The following is a 20,506-nucleotide window of genomic DNA, read 5'->3' on the forward strand; positions in this document are numbered from 1 at the left end:
GGAAATTGCGTTAATACCATCGCTCATCCTTCCCCTATCCTTACGCCATTCGCCGCTTACGTGTTCTCGCGTCTTTTCTCGCTCGACCCCCCCTCCGCTGCGGAGCCCCATACGCGTCTTTCATGCACAACGAGTAATCGCGCTACCTTTAGCTACACCTTGTCTTACGACGGCGGAGTTTCTCGCGGTTATCACATCCCGGCGTGGAAAAAGATGGGCGCGGAAAGTGTGGAAGAGACGGGATGAGGGATAAACGCGCGACGAAGAAAGGGACCGTTAGATGGACGAAGAGATATGGGCGGGAAACGGCAGAAATTGATATTTTTCCCCTGTACGAGGGAAAAAAAACCGTCTTTAACGAGGAATGATTTGTCGGGACGTTTTGAATGATCACAGGCGCTACGCGTGGCTGATAGCCATGATATATAACCGCCGTCGTGTTTTATGTACGCACCAATCGCCAGGATAAACGGCCAGGATAAACGTTTAGAAAATTTTGCGTGTCTTCCTAATACCAGATAATATATAGCGAGAGAAAGTGTGCGTTTGCTCTGCTGCTGATAATTAAAGATGAAAAATTAATAAGAATTGTACGCAAACGAAGAATGAGAGAATACTTATTCTCACTGCATTCCAAAAAGTTTTCCAAGAACCCTTTCTTGGAACTTTTTGGAATGTAATGAGAATAAATATATACCTATACTCCGATATCGCCTACTTATTTAGAAATTTACTTGAAGAAAATCAAATCACCGTTCGGAATCAATTGGAAGATTTTCCTTCCTAATTCGTCATAAAAATGCATAATTATATACGTATAATTATACGTAAAAAATCTGATCACTCCCTCGAATATCTCAGGATTTCCCGACAGCATCCCGCAATAAAATTCCCTCTCGCGCGTTTCAGGATTTCCTCGCGGCAATCCGCGTTTCCGCCGGTGGACCGCTCGACAAAGCGGTATCATTGCGTAGATATCGAGAAGATGATAATATATAGGGAAGCCTTGAAAATCCGAGGGAGAAATGCCGCGCGCGCGCGCGCACACACAGATCCGCGGTAAGCCAAGGGACCTTGCAAGGGACCGTTAGCCAGACGGCCGCATACGGCGAAGGAACGGCACAAATTGATATTTTTTCCCGTAATAAAAAGTCCGCGTTAACGAGGAATGATTTGTCGAGTGGCCGGCGTGGTAGTGACGTAGCCGGCGGCTAGACGCGAGAATTATGACTGCGTAACGTATACGAGCCTGGCGAGAACGCATCCTCCCCTGCTCTTGCCGTGCTGGAAGTTCCCGACGTGTCCTGCTCGCTTCGTCCGCGCCGCGCATTTTTCGCGTCAACCCTTTGGACTGGATTGCCGAGAGTAGAGTACTCTACTCCAGACGTCTGGCTGGAATAAGTTGGCTCGCTCACCACACAATTTGTTACTTCTAATATCTACGCTTCGGTGCATAAATGAGTAATTGAAAAATAAGTTAAAAAATCAACGTGTATAACTCTTAAATTCTTAAGTCGTTCCAGTATCATATGGTAATAATTCGGATATGAGAAGTATCGTTCTTTGAACGAAACTTTTTTGTTTCAGATATCGAATATTTGTAAAAACGAGTCTCGAATTTTGTTATCTTAATAAGAATAATTTTTTTCGGAAAAAAAGAAACAAGATTTTACCATCTATTTACATTCTCGAGGCTTAAAGAAACGGGTGCGAGAGATCGACAGGGCACCGTCGCGCAATGATGTATCGGCCGTGGAATCGAGCTAATGGAAGGTCGCTACAGAGAGATTAGTTAACGAGCCGTATGGTTGTGTATTCGGCATTATAATGCTTCGCTGAACTGGTTTCCGAGGGCCGCCAGCCGGTCCAGAAGGTAGGAATACCCTGACTGGAATCCGGAGCATGTGCGATGTCTTGAAGGATCGGATTCAATGCTTCGAAGCGGATAATGTTACGCACCGTGGAAATCGACCGATAAGAGAATTCATTTAAATTACGTCACTGCGAATTGACTTGTAAAATTTTAATCCTTGCACCTTCAACCATAGGCACAAAATTCATCAAATTGTAAAATAAATATATACGCGCGTTGCGCATGTTTGTAAAAATAAATCTAATAATACTCGTAAAATTGGCATAAAAAATTTTTATCACAATTTTTTCATAATAGCTACTAACAATACAATTTTTGTTACGTTGTCAGAGTAATCTAATTATAATGGCATTAAAATGTTGCAAGAAAAAGAAAACGGATTTAATAAAACGTTACATTATTAGCACATATTCCAATAAACATTTTCTATATTATTTAATATATTTACTTTTTAATTTCATATATTTTAATTTACACATATTGCTTGTTTTTAATATTTAAAGATTAGCCGATATTTTTCAGTGAAAATAAACCTTGAAATAATTTATAATAACTGCATTCAACGCGCGTTCACATACTTATCGCTGGCGTTTCGCGAGTTTCTCCCGCGGTGAGAACGTGCGGGCGGTCGCGGATAATAATACCGCCGAAAAAATGAAAACGACCGTCACGAGCGGAATAAATCTATCTTAAGAGAGAGACGAGCGAAAATTACAGACCATCGCGAGCGGCATTACGACTGTGGCCCCGATACGAGGCGGATAATTTTCGGGTATCTGAGTTACGTTTTTCGGTGCCGGGCGTATCGCGAAACAAATTGACTTAATTGACTGACACTGGCCCATTAAGAGCGCCGCGCGAAAACGTTTCAATCTGACAGGCTGACTTTCGATAACGATAGCCCATCGGCCGTGGGCGCAGGCCGCAGACAGGCCCACGAATTACGAGAGTGCCCGTGCCCCTCCCAACCCTTCGATCTCTCGTACTCCGTCCGCCCGCGTCATCATATCGTGCGATACGGTACCGATAATTGTTTCGCTCCGTACGTTACCGTTTTCCGACGAAAGTTAACGAGCCTAAACGACCTTCGCTCTGAGGTGCGCGCCGCGAGATTGTTCTCTCCCGATGTATTTACGATATTCTCGTACGCACGATTAAAGGTACATATGTAATGCGCGACGTGATAAGTGGCGAGTACCTTCCGCTAACGATCGGGCAATTTTGCAACATCCTGCCGGACGACGGCGACGAGATAGTCGCGCCCTTGCGAGCCATAAATCGAATATATGTAATAGAACTCTCCCACTCGTCGCGCGCAGGGCGAAAAAGGCGAGGATTCGGCGTCACCGTAATGGCCCGGTAATCGCGCTGCACGCTCGAGAGATCGACGCACGTAATTCGGTAATAAGTCGCGCGGAACTATCTATAAGTACTGACGCTTCTCGTGCGCGAACATTTGTCAGGCTCAGCTGCGACCTATTACGCAAAACGGCGACATGACTAAACACGGATAAATATATGGAACGAAGACGAATAACACCCACAAACTTTCAAAAATGATAAAAGCGAGATAATGATTTCGAGATAGAGAAATGTACTTTGCGTCCGGCAGCAAAAATCCTTTTTGTAGAACGCAATGGATGTAGCACAGCAGTTTTTCAAGCTTAACTTTTTCCTATTGAGTTATTTGACATTCCCAACTTGTGTATCGCGGTACTGAAGCGTTGTGCTTCCCGCAAGTGCGCCGGCAAAGTTTGTACGGTAATTGCGATTGTGCGGTCCGCCGATTTTGCGGTTTAAACTTTCCTCCAGCGCGGTGAGGATGAGATATAGTCATATTACGTAATAATCTCAAGCACATGCTCAAATTATTGACTATTGCCACGGCGACGATGGCGGTCCTGCATGTGTCTATCGCGCCGCGCAAACCATTAGGTTTTCGCCGACGCATATTCGGAGACGCGTAACAGTAATATATTGGCTAATAAACTTCATCGACGTGCTAAACGGGCTTAATAATTATCGATACATCGTACAATTAACGAGTTGCTTTTCAAAAGCGGTCGCGATATCGCACTCTGTTGCGAGAATATGCCGAGTGAAAATCAGAGGCGGATCTACATGGAAAGTATCTGCCATAAATTGTCTAGGATCTACTCTCGGATCTACTTCAGTTCGTGAAACGATAAGGGACAGCATATATATATAGAATACTTTTATCTAGAATAAAAGTTATATATATTTAGATATATAATTGATAAAATATTTTGCAGTTGTATAGTGTATGTTCAAGTCTAAATTGACAAATAAAAAATAAAATTAAAATATAATAATTTGATTAAATGGTGCAATGCAAATCAATAATAATTATATACCATAAAAAATGTTTTTCTATTTCTTTGTCATTGCTTCATTGCATCGTTTTACTATACAGAGTGAGTCATTTTAATTTACCACCCCCAAAAACTTTTTTGTTTTTAATTTGAGAAAAAAAAGCATTTTTGGGGGATGCTAAATTAAAATGACTTACCGTGTATATAGATATTATAGGTTGATGTGTTTCAATCAGTTGGGCATTTAAACCTGTTTAAATAACCTCGTATTTTGTTATCCAAGAGAATTATATATTTAACGGAGGATACGCAGAACCGGAGCAAACAGAAATATTTTTGCTTATAAGTGCCAATCAATTGAAGGGCGGAATAAATTGTCGCGCAATTTATTCTAGACACATCTTAATATGCAAATTACGACGTGGCCTCGGAAATTCGACTCGGTGATATATAAAAACGTCGCGAGAACGTTCATTAAATTTCCGCGACGCGAGATATAAAACGGCCGTAAAACCGGACAATCGTAAACAGCTCGGCGCAGTTTTCGGGCCTCCGTTCACCGCTATTATAATTGGCTAGACAGATTTTTAGCGCGGCGCAAATGCCAGAATAATATTCATTCGCGATTCGATGCCGACGCGAATTCGTAATGCGCCTTCGGGCGTTAAAGACTCACGGTCGCGAAAGACCGTTGCAACAATCGTTGTCGAAACGAGGAAAGAGAGTGAGAGAGAGAGGGAAGATCGGTTTATATATATATATATGATTCACTTAGATGCGTATTTCGGTTGCCATTTATTTGCCGAATGTCCCGACGATTATTGCCGCCGAATTCGCATTTAGATGCGATCCAAAGTGCTTGCAATCAAGCGCGCGCACAATGTTATAAATCAGACGCCGGCAAAGTACAGCTCAAATCGCAATCTGTTTTTACGTGGTTCGGTATCATTTTAAATTTTATCAATAAAAATTTGAAAATTTATTTTCTTTCTTATAAAATCATCTACGTAACAGCTTCTTGGTCTGGCAAAGCCTAAAATATTTATTATCTAACCTTTAATAGAAAAACAGTTTTTTTTGTCAATCTCTGATACAAATTTCAAAACTGAGAAAATTTAACACGTTTACCGCCATGACACTAATTGTTAGCTTTCCGTTTACGCTTATCCTTATCGATTACCTATATGGTTAATTGTTAGACACAATTAATGTGTAAAGCATACAGTTGCTTGCATTTGTAAGACTCATTGCATTTAACGACAGGAAAGTGTAACAAAGTGCATTGGTAAACAAAAAAATGAATATCTTTATCTTTTATAATATTATAATTTAATTTCTTTTTTTTTTCCATTTTGTATTTAGTTCTTCTCATTGCAAAATAATGTGCTTGGCGTAAATAGAAAGCCAACCGAAATATTGATAACCCGGCGTTACCAGGGCGAAAATACTACCATGATTATCTCCTGGACCGGATTAGTCGCTAAATGGTTAATGATATATTTCTATCAATGTAGGTTAACTTTAATCCCCGGTTCAACTTACTTTTTATCTATATAGTTGACAAACTAACTAACTCAACCGCGGCTCTTAGACCATTCAGTTGCATCAATAAAATTAGTATGATTCAAAAGCATTTTAAAATGTTGTCTTATTACAACGACGACAGGCAGAACAGTTGGAAGAATAACGCTATATTCATAGAACCTGGGATTTGTCACAGCCCACCTTGATAACTCCGAGTTAAGAACGAGGTAATTACGTCGATTTCCTAGATTCGCCATCTTAACGTACCTACTCCGGAAGTCGAAATCGAAATCCAGAATTCGACTTTCGAGTGTCGAGCGAGCGACGACGCTGGATCATGGACCCGGACGAATCGATCGCTCACCTATAGGGTTAGGTCCCGTCTCGGAGATCAGGCCCGGGCTCCCAGGAACGTTCTCCGTCGGCCGACGGGTGTCGGAATCGGGCTTCGTGGCCGAGGCCCTCGCCTCCGGCCGTTCATCGTGGAATCGCACTCGATCGCGCGCGGCCTTGGCGATTCAATCCCGACGCGCACCGTGCACCGTTTCGCCGCGGCGGCGGCCGGCGAGAATCCATTAACCACTGCCCGCCTGCCCGCCGCCCGGCTTCGTCGCTCGCGGATTCGCGGGCGCGCGCGCGCGCGCACACATACATTCTACACTCTCGCGACGCGCAGCGGCATATCGTGGCGCACGTACGTACCGGCGTACTTACTCCTCGCTCGGACACACGGACGGTACGCGCACAAACGCCCAAGATGTTCGTTGGGTTCCTCAGACGCGCGCCTTTCGCAAACACACGGGTGCGGGATAAACAGAGATCGCGTCATCGTGTGTTGATATCCGCGCGCGTCCACCGCGACGGAACACGGAACACGGGCGAGTATAGACCGCGGCATTGTGTGTCCGGGTGCCGATACGTATGTACGTATGCAAGTGTGCGCGCAATGGCGACCGATCTGTTGGCGCGAAGAGGCCACCGCTACGTGTATGTACGAGCTGTACGTGCATACGGGGCGCGGTGCCTATAATGGACATGTAAGCGGCGAAGCAGGTTCCATTCATTCATGTTCGGAGCGCACTAGTGGCCTACCCGCTTACAATTTCCCATTTGCCACTGCCACATCCTTCTCTCTCTCTCGCTCTCTCTTTTTCTCTCTCTCTCTCTCTCTCTCTGGGTGCCGAGCGTGGCTGTCGGCGTGTCGGCGGAGTCCGTCCCCGTTCCCCGCGTCTCGCCGTTTCGTTGCCAATTCTCCGTTCGTCGCAGGATTGATCATCATAAATTAAAGACACCCGCATGTTCGTGGGAGAGAGAGAGAGAGAGAGAGAGAGAGAGAGAGAGAGAGAGAGAGAATTCGTTCCTGAGCATTCAAATCACGACTGAAAAATGTAAGTGCTATGAATTGATCATTGAATTGAATTATTGTGGATTACAATGATTTAAATTCGACCCAAATGACTACTAAATATGATTGTGTGTCAGTTGGGTTGAGAAAAAATCATTATTGTAAATCAATCGAAGAAAAAGGAGCGTCGAGCCGCAATAAGGTGTTAGTGTTCATATATTCTAAAGTAAATTCTATTGATAAAGTAAAAAATAACAAACGTTTCGGACCTTTATAGGACCATCCTCAGTGTCGCATGACAAATAAGTCAAAATTTCGGATAAAGTTAAACATACCTTACAAAATATTACAAAAAAAAAACTAAAATTATATGAATATATGAACACTAACACCTTATTACCAGCTCGACGCTCCTTTTTCTTCGATTGATTTTTAATCTCGTCTTTTTTGTTATATGTCATTATTGTAAGTTATTTACTAGTGAAGCAGAGTTTCTCATTATTTGGTTTAGATGCAGATTATTGCCGAGTATGCGAATTGAATTATTTAACAATTAAAAAAAAACGATAGAGTTTATAAGTCTAAAATATGATGCGTCTGAATATTTAAAAAGCGGCGAAAAAGCTGGAAAAGGCGTTTTTCAAGGATTTTTTTTTATAGTTTGTGCCATCGGCACAGAGCAGATATCAAAACAACTGCAGTTTTACCGCCGTAATTCTGCCACTCCTTGCCGAATAATCAGATTCCGAAGAATGTTGTGGAAGAGTTTTATGTTTGGCGTCTGTCGTCATCGTTAAAAATTCAAGACTAAAATAAGCGATAGATACCCGTAGTGTGTTCTGTATATGTATCCAAAAATATCACCGACGCGACGGTCATCCGTTTGTATTTGCTGCGCGACAAAAAGGTATTTTCACGTTTCTCGAACTGCGAAAAGAAAAAAAAACGTGCGCATACCTCTCATAAACTCCGACGCGCAACACATAAATTTATTTCCATCTACCGCCGATATTTATTCCGATTAGGCCGATTTATATGCCTGACATTGGCGGTAAGTGTTACGCGGGGGGACTCGGGGAGAATATTATTATGCGCGTGACACAATACAAAAGACAAGGTTTCCCGCCGGAGAGAGAGAGAGAGAGAGACGGCCGTGTTGATAAGGCAATCCATGTGATCGTTAGGGCCCATCTGCGAGGCGAAGATTAAAGACCTTCGTCAATAGCCGGACACGTACGAGATCTCTAATTTCGATATACCGCTCCCGTAGTCTCTAGGCATTTGTCATCTCGACTCGAGAATGATGTAAAGATAAAATCCTCCCCGATGCAGTCGCGAGCTGCTGTTAGACTTGGAAATTGAAACGCGCGGCCTGAATTGCGTAAGCGTTTTGCTTGAAAAACTGCGGAACCCGCGATTGCCTGCTGCAATGCGACAAACGGCGGATGCTGCTGCGGATGTTCTTCGCTACGAGGAAAAACGTATTAAAAAAAAGCTCATGTGCGATTCTTTGATGAATGTACGCCTGCGAAAATTACCATAAGCATCGTAGATTCGTATGTGTAAATACAATTAAAAGAAATTTATATCTTCAGTAAAACGTATCCTGTCTCGGGCAGGAACGTGTTTTAATGGTCGAGACGTCTGTTAAAAGTAACTTCAGAGCTTTCATCTTGACGTATGCAAATGCGTTCCAAATTGCATTCGAAATTGAGTCGTCGGAACTTTAAAATCACCTGGCGACGTACGTACATACATATGCGGAATACCTCGGGTTCCCCGCTTCCCATGCGCTTCCCTTTTTTTTTTTTGTTACCATTTTTACATTCGACTTTTTCTCATAATTTACAATTTTTGTCAAAACGAGCGAGAGAGAAAGGGATGTATGGAATTAAAATTGAAAAGTGGGAAATTAAGATAAAGAATCTCAAGCTTAATAGCTCTCGATATGGAAGTTAAAAGTTTCTTCGGACATCCGATCCTCTCTCGTTGAAACCTTTCTTTCGCGAAATATCGCAAGCCGCTCGCGTTTATCTTAATGCAATTCCGACCGGGAGAACCATATCGGGCCGCATTATCACACACGAGGGGCGTTTTTTTTTTCTTGCGTGGCGGACTTCCTGAAACAGGAGATGCGCGCTTCTTGCATCAGTATCGGCATTGCAGCGCCGACAATACATTGCAGAAAGATGGTAGGAAAAAAAAACAAAACGCGACGCGAACGGTCTCACGTATCGAATCACCTCCGGGCAATGCTCCTCCGTGCCTATATATCCCCCGGTTTTTCTTCTTTTTTTTCCCTCTCGCCCGTCTTTCCGTCGAGCGCTACCACTGGGTAGCGTTTCTTTCCGCCTGCTCGGCCGCAGGATACGCGCGAGGCAGTTCATTGAATTATTTAATACGGAGACGAATACGCGAGAGATACGCGCGCCGAAGCTGATGGATCGTACAAAGGTGCGCACAATGGCCGAACGAATCGTGATTCAAAGACCGCACTTACGACAAACAGACAGACAGTTTTCTTGTTATTTTTGCACACCGATCTTGGCAAAGGAGTGCGATTACGACTGAGATCGGAAGCACTCGTTTATTTTTTATTCAGAATTTACTTTCAGTCCAACGCTGTGTACGTTCAGTTTTATCGCGTTTGCGACTTTTCTGAACGACTGTCAGTTTTTCTGGCGCGCGTGAGGGTAATTGTCTTATTCGTAAACGGAAAAGTTTTTGCTGCGAGTGATCGATTTCATTCACATACCGTTCACTATTAAAACGTCTGATCCGCAGTAGAAATTATAATGATTGTTTACGCGCGTGTAACGATTTGTTTATATTTATTTATTTCGACGTTGTTGCCAAGCCCAGCGTCGCTCGTCATCGTACACGTCGAGACGGATAATTATAATTAGTGATTATATAAACACGCGAAGCTTTTGCACGCGCACCGACAAATATTACTGCAACTTAGTATAATTTATCAATATCAGTTAATCACTCGTGATATTTATATAAGTTATAACATAACCGATAAAGATAATGTTACGGCGGTAGTTTCTCAGCTAGCTGTCTCGTGAACCGAGGACTCGGATCACTCGAATCGTCTGTTCCCGAAATTCACAACTCCGAGGAGACTCGATGTGCTAATTAGGGTCTACGTCGTGCCCAATTAATACCCGCTGTCTCTTTCACTCGGTCTCTCGGGGAATAATAACTTTTTACCAACAGCGAGCGGCTCTCCTAGCGTAGCACCTCGTAGCCGTACGTGCCCGTGCACGTATCTGCACGAGGCACGACAATGAGAGACAATGGGCGGCCTCTTGTTGATTGTACCAAGGTTTTTCGCGGTGTATAGAAGTGCAGGGAGGTGTGAAAGAGGATAATAATATAGAGTTACTCTAGCCGCTCGGCGCGCGCTTTACCCCGCGTCGGAGAATATTTCATATCGGGTACGCTCTCTTCTTCTCGCCGTCCCTTCTCTCTCCTTCTCTTCCCCTTTTTCGCTCACCCTCTCTTCCGTCCTTCTTTCTCCTCGCGATCTCTGCGAGGCCTTGCCTTTCCCCGCCTCTTTCTCGGTCCAGCGCCTCGCTGTTTTCGGTTCCGCGCGACGGGACGTCCCATCCAGCGAGAGAGAACACAAGAGAGAGACTCGCCGGCATTAAGTATTCCCAAGTGGCGGGCACACTTTTGCACGCGCGAAAAGTCATCTCCGCGGGAGCCCTCGCAAGGGTCACGCGTCGCATCGCCTTGTGTCTTCTTCGTCACTCACGCTCTCTCTCTCTCTCTCTCTCTCTCTCTCTCTCTCTCTCTCTCTCTCTCTCTCTCTCACTCTCACTCTCTCTTTCGACAGAGGGAAATACGAGAAGAAGACCCGGTTCGCGCATGCAAGGACGGAAGACGCGTGACGAGATTCGGTTGCGACGAGATGTCGGAATTGCTCGCGGACAATAGCTTATTTTGTTACACGACAGTTTCATTGTTCCCTGAAGGAATACAGATTGAAACGCGATCGTCACGGCGATCACGTAGATTCTATTAATTCTGCTGCGAGTAATCTTTAACTGGATTAATCTGATCAGCTCCGTCTACAGCTACTGCGCGAAAAACTCGCCTTTAGGTATCTCTGATCGATTGTGAAATGGCTGTTTGACAGATTTCTCCCGCTCTTTCACGAAAGAATTAAACGTGTATTTTATATACTTCACCCTGCACGTATGCGCGTGCATTTCAATTAAGCCTGCAATTAATTAATGCTCTCCCAACGCATCTCTTGCTATTTTTACCAACGCGCCTCCCTTTCGCGTGCTCCGTCATACGCGGATATACTTTACAGCCGACTCGTTGCGGGGAAATTAAAAACCGAGGATTATACAGGATTTTTCTCGTCTGTTACGTCCTGCTATTTCTCTCTCACTGTTTCATAACTTCGTGTCTATAAATAGGTATTTAAATTAACTTTGAGACAAGTCCAGTCGTCATTCATCGAAGGCGAATCTGTCTTGCGACCTTTGGATTTTTTTCACTATACCACCACGCCAACGAAAGGTCAGAGGCATCTCGATGGTAATAACGCCAATACGAAACGCCAGTCATTGTATTCTCGCGAATTGGAGACATAACTAAAGCACGCTATTGTAAATCATTCATTTTAGCAACACATCACTGTGTACAATTAACTAATTTATTCGAATCATTTATTAAATCTCTTGCGAATTATAATTTAATATCTTTTTTGCTGTATTATTGTAACTCTAATATTACAAAAGATTTCTAGAAATTACGTTACAGTTGTTGAAGTTTTTACGATGTACTTGTGTATTTTGTAACGTACTATAATTTAAATTTATTTTCTCAGTATTGCCGAGTGAAGGACCGATTACGGCAGTGCGCGCGCGATATCGACGAGCCGCGATTCGCGACGTAGGCAGCATGGCGATAACGGGCTATCTCGTCGTTTCTTCCGCGGGCGCGCGCGTACGTAGGCAATGCTAATTGTTCTCGTCTCGTAGCGGGTAATTTTAAAGCGGTGTAGGAAGTCCAGGGCGCCTCTTATCATATCGCCGGTGGTCACGGTGGATAGGCACGCTCGTACGTTCGCTCCTAACCCTCTTTGGAACGGTTCGGACGACGCGGCCCTCCCGAAGGGGCTTTTGAAACCAGAGCCGGGAGATACGGGGTACATTGAAAGGACAGATAACGGCCCGCCGCCTTCTCGCATTATCCGGTTCCGATAGCCCGAGTGAACGACTGAGCGAAAATTCCTGAGGTCCGTAACGGGAGCCGCCTAAAAAGACGCGAGGACGGCTAATCGATTATGCAAAATGTAGTCGCTGTAAATATCATTGATAAATTATTTTCCCATTCGTCGAAAATATAAGCTCTCTAAAAATAAGTTGTCTCTAATTCTCAAGGAAAATAACGAGAAGAAGATATTTTACATAGATCATTTATATAAATTCATTAATGTATCATCCAGTATATGTGAACCCAGTGATAAAATTCCAAGTGCTTCATTCACTTTTGCGCAATATTTTTTTCGCGATTCATAATGCAGGAACATTGGACAAACGGCGTATTTGAGGTTCTCTCGATTGGGGTGACGTAGAACCTTTTTATTATATTAGCTTATACTCTTTTCTATGGTATCATCGAAACTTTTTTATGGCTGCTACTTAAGCCCTTCTTAATATTCGGTGTTCAATCATCGCAGTTATCTTAACTGCGCACGGCGTCGAGGGGCACCCTATTCCGGAGCAACTGCAGCTGCATACCTGATGCCGCTCGATCTCGCGGCAGCAATTTCACATTCGAGCGTATCGCGTGCATGCGCGATGTCATCCACCGTGAGAGAATAACCTGTCGGACGCGGCGTTTTTATCCGCGGAAAAACAAAAAACAAACACCGAGCCGGTGGTTCGCGACGAAAAAAAGACGGATCGAGGGAGATCTTCGATCCATCAAAGTCAGCCCGGGAAACGACGCTTCGTCCCCCTTCCTCTCTCGCCCCCTGTCACCTCCGATCCGCTGCGGGCCGTACGATCGAATTTTTACAAGCGTGTCGAATGTCCTCGAGGAATATATTATCCATCCTGGAGGTTACTGCCAGCCGTTGCTCGCGTTACATCCACACAGCGTTGCATTCGACACTCTGAATTCGTTAATCCTGAATTAGGCAATCATTCTCTTAAGTTACAATCTTACGTAATACTTAAATACTTAAACCAATTAATTAAGTATTTTTCCTTCAATTAATCCTGATAAATCTCTATAGAATAATTAATTTACATAATGAATATATAAATGTCCGTTAATGTCGTTACATAATAAAAAATTATCATATTAGACGTAGGATAAGATTTTGTTTCTAATTCAAGCCTTACAAACGGATCGGAAAAAATAAGTATGAATTTTTCAACGTTACTTGTGTCTAATATAGATTAAAAAAAATTTAATCGACCAGAATTATTAAACGTCAATGTTTTAAAAGAGACGCGATGTCGCGAAGGCCCGCGCGCGCTGTACTTCCAACAAACTGAAAACTCGTGTGTCGCGCATGTACTTATAACCGTATACATTAAGCCATCGTAAAGACATTTTGCCTTTTTTATTTTCATAACATTGGGTGATGTCGCCGCGGCTACCGCCGGAAATGACCGATTATTCGAGCAGACTCGCTAGAGCGAAGGAATAATGATTACAGAGCAATACACGACAAAAGGACAACGTGGAAAGTTCGAAAGTGCTGCTAGAACATGAGATTATATTCTTACCCGGTAATATATGGCTCCATAAAAGGATTGTTGCTTATTACTTAGCCGTGTAAACGGCTTATTTTTCGACCAGACACGCTTGAATCTTCTGCGGTTTTTTATCTTTTTGTTGCAAAAATACATTTTGAAAATCATTGGAAGCATTAAGAGCTATAACGGAGTTTATAATTTATAACGAAATTTAACTAATTTTCTTAAAGAAGATATTAGTTGACGCAATTAATTAACATACAAAAATGGTCGATATCTTTTATAACCTAATGTTATAATTGAGGATTTTGTCGTGTCTTTTAATAATGCTAAATTCGCTTGAATGATACACGAACGTACATAATCGTATAATGAATCGAGAATGAATTTAGCAAATAAGAATTGTTCAGTAATCTCCTTTGCTTTGACTATCTCTCCTATCGAAGTTAGAAAACATTTTATGGGAAGATAAGAATGCGCCATACCTATGCAAATATATCCAAGAACATTGTTCTCGGGTATTTGCATAGTTTCTAACTAACGCAACTGCATCTATTTAACTGCATCTAAAAAAAGGTTACGTAGAGCACTTACGTAGCGCTGAGATATCGTACGCAGCAAAGCGTTCCTGCCCTTTTACTTCTCTGCGTAGCTCGAAATGTCGCAATTGATATCGCCGTTCGTTATTTTAATCCATGGAATAACAACCGCGTACGCGCCACAAAGTGCAACGCGCGTCGCGCACCATTGTAGAGCACCGGTTTACCTTCGCCTCTCAAAAATTTTCCGAGAAATCGATTAATCGCCAGATTTATATGAGTTATTTTCACCGACTAGAGACATAAATCTCATCGTGAACTTAGTATGCATGCCGCGCGGCCACCGGTCGAGTAAACGACCGAGATGTGTGATCGGACGAAGGCGATATTACACTTCGATGCTTATCAAATTAGATGCGCCGGGAGTCCAATATTTTTACGGAGATATTCATGCCGCGCCCAAGGAAATTTCCATGGCCGCGTGAATCTCGCCGCGCGTGATATTTTAAGTTTGTAAAAAAAACATCCGAGGCCGGTCAGCAGTGCTCGGCTATGGCACGTGTAAAGCCTCTTCGAGTAGGAATAAAATGGAAATAAACAATGAAAATATAATTTTATAGATATATTTTCGTCTATCACACACGAACGTCTTTTCCTCGCGTCTTATAGACCGCGGCAAAAAGTTTCATGACTCTTCGCGCTCCTTTACACGCCGATAGAGCGCGGTCGCGCTTTTGACAGACGTGCAAGGATAAAGTACGACGCCGACACAACTGGACTTTGTGTCATTCGGTCGGACGTGCGGTCGAGCGAAGGCGGCTTTATTGAAATGCACACGAGGGAGCACACGGGGTGGGTTCTCGGGTCGCGTGGACAACACTCCTACGGAATATTAAGCGCGGGATGTCCTCTCTCTCCTCGTCGCTCTTTCTCCAACGGATCGCGTTTATCTCGGTCTCGAGCCTCGTGCATTCCACCTACCTGCAACCATTCGCGTATTGAGGTAGGTGCATAACGACTGCGCGCGACTCGTGCGAGTCATGTCGACGGGGTCGTCTCGGCGCGCACGCACCGTAACGCATATACCGCCTGACGATACCGCGGGACGCACGTCCGAGAAACACGCATAGAAGAGAATCGGTACGTACGTTTGTATGTTTATGGGCGAACTGTCCGAGCGAACACGATTGCCGCCATTCAAGACGGATGATCCTAATAACGGAGCGGATCGATCGGCCGAGATGCAGCTATTCAATTGGAAATCCTGACGCTTGTAGCGAATAACGGATTAATTTTTTTTTTTTAATATACGTGCAACAGTTACGCGTGCTCCGCATGATATCACCGCGGAGTACATGTTTACATAAAGCTATGTTAATATTATGTCTTGACATTAACTCCTTTATCTTTTCTAAAGAAAAAAACGGCAAGATTATAAAATTATGACACGTTTATAATGTCTGGAGATAAAATAATTTTGTTTTGATAAAATATTTCAAAATTGCTCAATCTATGTAATAAACAGGTTTTTTGTACTGAAATTTTGATCATCTTAATATGTGTCGCTTAAATTGAGACATTTGCTCGAAAAAAATGGTTTCATTAACAGCGCGATTATTTAAAAGAGGAATGCTAATAAGATTTGGTTCCGTGAGAGAAATGTCAATCCCTGATTTCAAGATTCCAGCAAGAGATCAATGCCAGGCTCAATGGTGTTGTCCGTATAATACATGCTTGTGCCCAGAACATTAAGATCTTTGGATGTATCTGGATAGTCATGTGTTAGTGACCTCGGAGTGTCAAGAGCTATGATAGATAGTCGGTGGTAAAATACATGAGCGGGCATTATACATTCCCAGGATTGTATTCGAAAGACATCGGCTGCGGTAGTCCTTTCTGTCCGTTACATTAACCGGCGGGAAGAAATCGATGATTTCCACGAAGATATCTGGTGTCTCTTGCTCGTACGCCTCATTGCCGCAATAAAATTTTATCTGTCGTAATGCAAACGAACCGTTGTAAAAGAGATTCCTCGCATTGTCCTCTCACCCTCCCTCATTTATTCGCGGAATATAAATTATCGTCAATATCTGAATATACAGAATGCCTTAGAGCTATCACATATTTTAGCAACTGCGACGAATCGGAAATTAATTTTTTTTTGGTACTTATCGTAAAACTCCATTTTTCGATTAATTTCAAATTAATTTTAGAAATTTGCTTTATTTCCAGATATTTCAGATAGTTGATATTTGATAGAGAGATATGCTGCAACACAAATTATAGTTCTTTTTGCCAGCTGCGACATAATTACGCGAGTTTTCAAATTATTCTCGAAATCATCGGCGTCGTCGAAATTGCGCAATGTTTAAGATGCGACGGCGCGATATCTATCGGGACACAAACCTTAATTTGCAAGATATATTGCCGTCTAAACACGAACGTGTTCTCTCCGCCGTGCCAACCACGGCCGATACACCGGCAATTACTCATCCCGGCGATTTTAATGAAATCGACTATGATTTAACGTTATAGAAAAGTGGTATGCGTCGCACGAACGCGCGCGCGGTAGCGAGCTGAGAGATGGACGGAAGGGAGGACGTGACGTACGGGGCCGAAATCAAAGCACACGCGAAAACCGGATGCGCAGGTGAAGTCTCCGTAATAAGGGTACTCGCAATTTACATATGTATCCACCAGCCTAGCGTATACACAGGAGCAGTACGTCCTTAGAACTTATATCCCCATACGAGACGAACGAGACATACGTTTTGTCTATCCCTCGTTCTTTTTCTCTTCTTTCCCCCGTCTCCCTTTTTTCGCCTTTATGATCCTCCGTTTCTTTTTTTTTTAACCTTTTTCTCGTGTTACCCATGTAAGAGAGGTACCTACACCGGTCACGTATACGAAACGGCACGCAATGCGACGCGATACGTGCTTGCATTATTCTGAAATTCGACCGTCGATGCGCGAGCTCCTCTCGATTCGGTGCTTTTAATGTCATGCACGCGTCTTACGCTTTTTCTCGAGAGCAACAAGGAACATAGGGCCTATCAACGGAAGTTTCTTCTTGCGAGTCGGATCCCCAGGGCTTCCGCGAGATAAAATTATAGAACATTATTATGTCGGATTTGCTTGAAATACCTTAATAATAAGGGAACGATATACACGTCCGTTATCAATTATGTCATGTATCATAAGTTATTATTATTAAAACTTCATTTATATCAAGTCTGGAGAGAAATTCCTCAAACAAAGATACGGTAGAAAGAGCGTAACAAGATTTATTTCGAATTTTAGAAATAAATAAACGCGGATAAGTATTATACGTGGGGACGTGACATTATTACGAGGTATAAAATTACGGCAAGGAATCGATGTCGTTATAACTCTAGTGACAGTTCAAATTGAACGATACTAATAATCTCTATCCATTTGCGATAATTGGCGTAAGATTTTTTATTCACAACATTAAAAATGAGACTTAGCGAAATTATAACGGTTTCGATCTCTGCAGGAGAGCAAAATTTATTGGAGTCTGTGACTCGATAGGATATGTGATTACAATTAATTCTCCCATAATAAGCTCGTAAATTTATCGCTAATGTCGAACCATAGAAATTTGACCGAGTCGCGATGAGAAATATTCTCGATTAATAGTTTCACGCCGCACGTGATCAATGAACACTATTAATATAGCAGAGAGAAAATTCAAGTGAAAAACGGTAGGATGATAGCGAACGAACAAGATGAAGATTGCACGCGGGTAAAGAAGAATAGCATCATACTCGCGGCGCGGTATTTCATCGCCGTGAAATCCGTGTTTGCATTTCGCCGGGAATGAAGTTTTCGCCCGGATGATCGCGCATAAATTCATTGTCTAGACGATGCAGATATTCTAGACGGAGGCAGAAGCCCGGCTATACGGAATCGACTACCACATTCGCGCGCCCGAGATTTCTCCGCGCAAAAACTCACGTCTATATGCACGTACGTCGGCGGTGCATTGAATGATCGGATCTCCGGTCCGTTCGTGCCTGTGCAAACAGCCGTCGAGGAAAATATTTGCACAGGATAACTCGGGTCCTCATTATCGGGGTGGCTGGTCTTTCTCTCTCTCTCTCTCTCTCTCTCTCAGGGTCGAGACGGTTGTCCAGGTGCGCGAGGAGGAACGTAGAAGGAACGCACGTAGGTAAAACGAGAATGAGGAAGAGGGAGAAAGAGAGAGACGGAGAAAGGAAGGGTGGAAGGAGGGAGATTGATTCGACATGCATAAATTAGAGAGGATGAGCCTTTATTCCGTAGCGCGACTCACGGGATCGGGATCGGGATTGGAATTGGGATGCACGAGAGAGGAGTATAAATTGATGACTGCAGGCAACAGGCAGAGGTTTATAATAATTAATCTTCGTGCGTGTATACGTATTTACGATGTAACCCTCTCCCCTTACCCTTGTCCTTCGTCGCCCCGTCTCCTCCGTCATCTGCTCCGACCCGGTGGCAATGCGCGAGATTTCTTTCTCGATCCGCGATTAAGTTTATCCCTGTCGCGCGGAGACAGGTGATGCGCGTACTGCAAAAAAAAGGGCAAGCGTCAAAATGTAGACTTTGAAATAAAAACCGTGCCATGAATATAATTCTGTTAGCTTGGTTTTAAAATATGTATTCGTACATACTCGTGCCGTGTTGGGACACAAAATAGAAACGGAGATTAAGAATTCCTTATCTACATATTAACTACTCGAATATCCATAAAAATTAGCCAAGTGTAACCAGCTTAATCTACGTAACGATTAAACTTTTTTCGTTGAAGCTCAAATGCGACTCGCGCGTGCACCAGCTCCTCATAGATTCTCATCGTCGTCGATCGTCTTCGCCGTGTAGCCGGAAGGTATTACTTCAGCGGAAAGTAACGACCGGTGACAAATATCCAGGTGGCTAAGCGCGGAGTCGAAAGTGCACACGGTTCTCTCCCTCTCTCTCTGTCTCTCTCGCTCGCTCGCACGGGGCGATTGGGTATCGCGATGTACGCGACGGCGATAAATTACCGCGGCGCAACCGTCCGCCGATGCGCGATGCACTTCCACCGTTGGTGGTCATTGCTAAATTGAGGAATCATCAGTGCGGCTTATGCGCCGCGATTATCGCTAATTGATAAATTCGATGGGTCCGTTGTAATTTATTACATTCTACCGGGCCCGGTTATTTCTAACTGTTATCCCGCGGCACATTCATTACCGTAGAAGCCTTCGGGGAATATTTTTATTTTATTTTATTTTATTTTTTAAGCGACACGCACTGCCGTGTCGCTTATGGTCGTCGCCAACAGCGGGAATTGACGACTGCTCGATGAACATTGTCGACCATAAGTACTACGCTTCCTCTTCCTGCTGGATCTATAGAACACATTACCGCCCGGCGATATTGGAAGCATTATTCTTATATCTTTACCGAAGAGATAGTTAATTATTATATCTTCTATACACTCGCGTTAATTACATTTTATATCACATTTAAACGCGATAATAGCGACGAACTTGTGTGAGCGATAATATATATACAGCTTCTTGCAATTATGGTTTGCGAAATTGTCTGAGGCTGAGTACTTGTGGTTTCAGTGATTAAACGAATCGCTTCGCTTGATTACAGGCGACGCAGTCGCAGCGAGGAGGATACCAACGGTACCGTCGTCAGCGACGACGCGCAGCAGCAGCAGCAGCAACAGCAACAGAGTTACGTGTCCGGGCAGCGTGAACCGGAAGAGGAGGAGGACCTGGGAGCGGAGGAGGCAGCGGCCCAGGCAGCGGCGCAGACCCTGCAGAGCGGCGCCGAGGGCGCCGATCCGGAAGTTCACAAGAGGGTCGCCGCGGTGCAGGTGCAGGTTCAGGGTATGGAGGGTGACTGGCGCGCCTACTGCGAGCATCCGCTCTCCGTAGCGACCGCGGCTATGCTAAACCTTCAGCAGCAGCATCAGTCGGCGGTGGCTAACCACAGCGACGATCCCGCCGCGTCCTATGTCTACGAATACTACAAGCTGCCCGAAAAAACGGCAGATGTCAAACTGCCGCCCACGCACGAACTCTGGTCCACGTGAGTGTTGATTTTGTCACGTTGTAAAATTTAGTATGACCCGAAGGGATCGTACAATATAGGTATTA

At 43.8% G+C, this 20,506-nt stretch overlaps 2 protein-coding genes across 4 annotated transcripts in view; one reads left to right on the top strand and one right to left on the bottom strand.

The window, feature by feature from the left end:
• The window catches only part of Gwl (serine/threonine-protein kinase greatwall), a 150,433-nt gene that overhangs the window by 81,664 nt on the left and 48,263 nt on the right, over positions 1–20,506 (bottom strand). The window lies entirely within an intron of this gene.
• The window catches only part of Grh (grainy head), a 116,070-nt gene that overhangs the window by 60,782 nt on the left and 34,782 nt on the right, over positions 1–20,506 (top strand). For all 3 annotated transcript variants that reach the window (XM_077422291.1, XM_077422290.1, XM_077422289.1), the window contains exon 4: positions 19,998–20,438. In XM_077422291.1, coding sequence (XP_077278417.1) covers positions 19,998–20,438 — 441 coding nt within the window. The remainder of the gene's footprint in view (positions 1–19,997; positions 20,439–20,506) is intronic.

This window comes from Temnothorax americanus, unplaced genomic scaffold (assembly GCF_048541705.1).
Source record: "Temnothorax americanus isolate GAGA-0224 unplaced genomic scaffold, ASM4854170v1 Scaffold7, whole genome shotgun sequence".
NCBI lineage: Eukaryota > Metazoa > Arthropoda > Insecta > Hymenoptera > Formicidae > Temnothorax > Temnothorax americanus.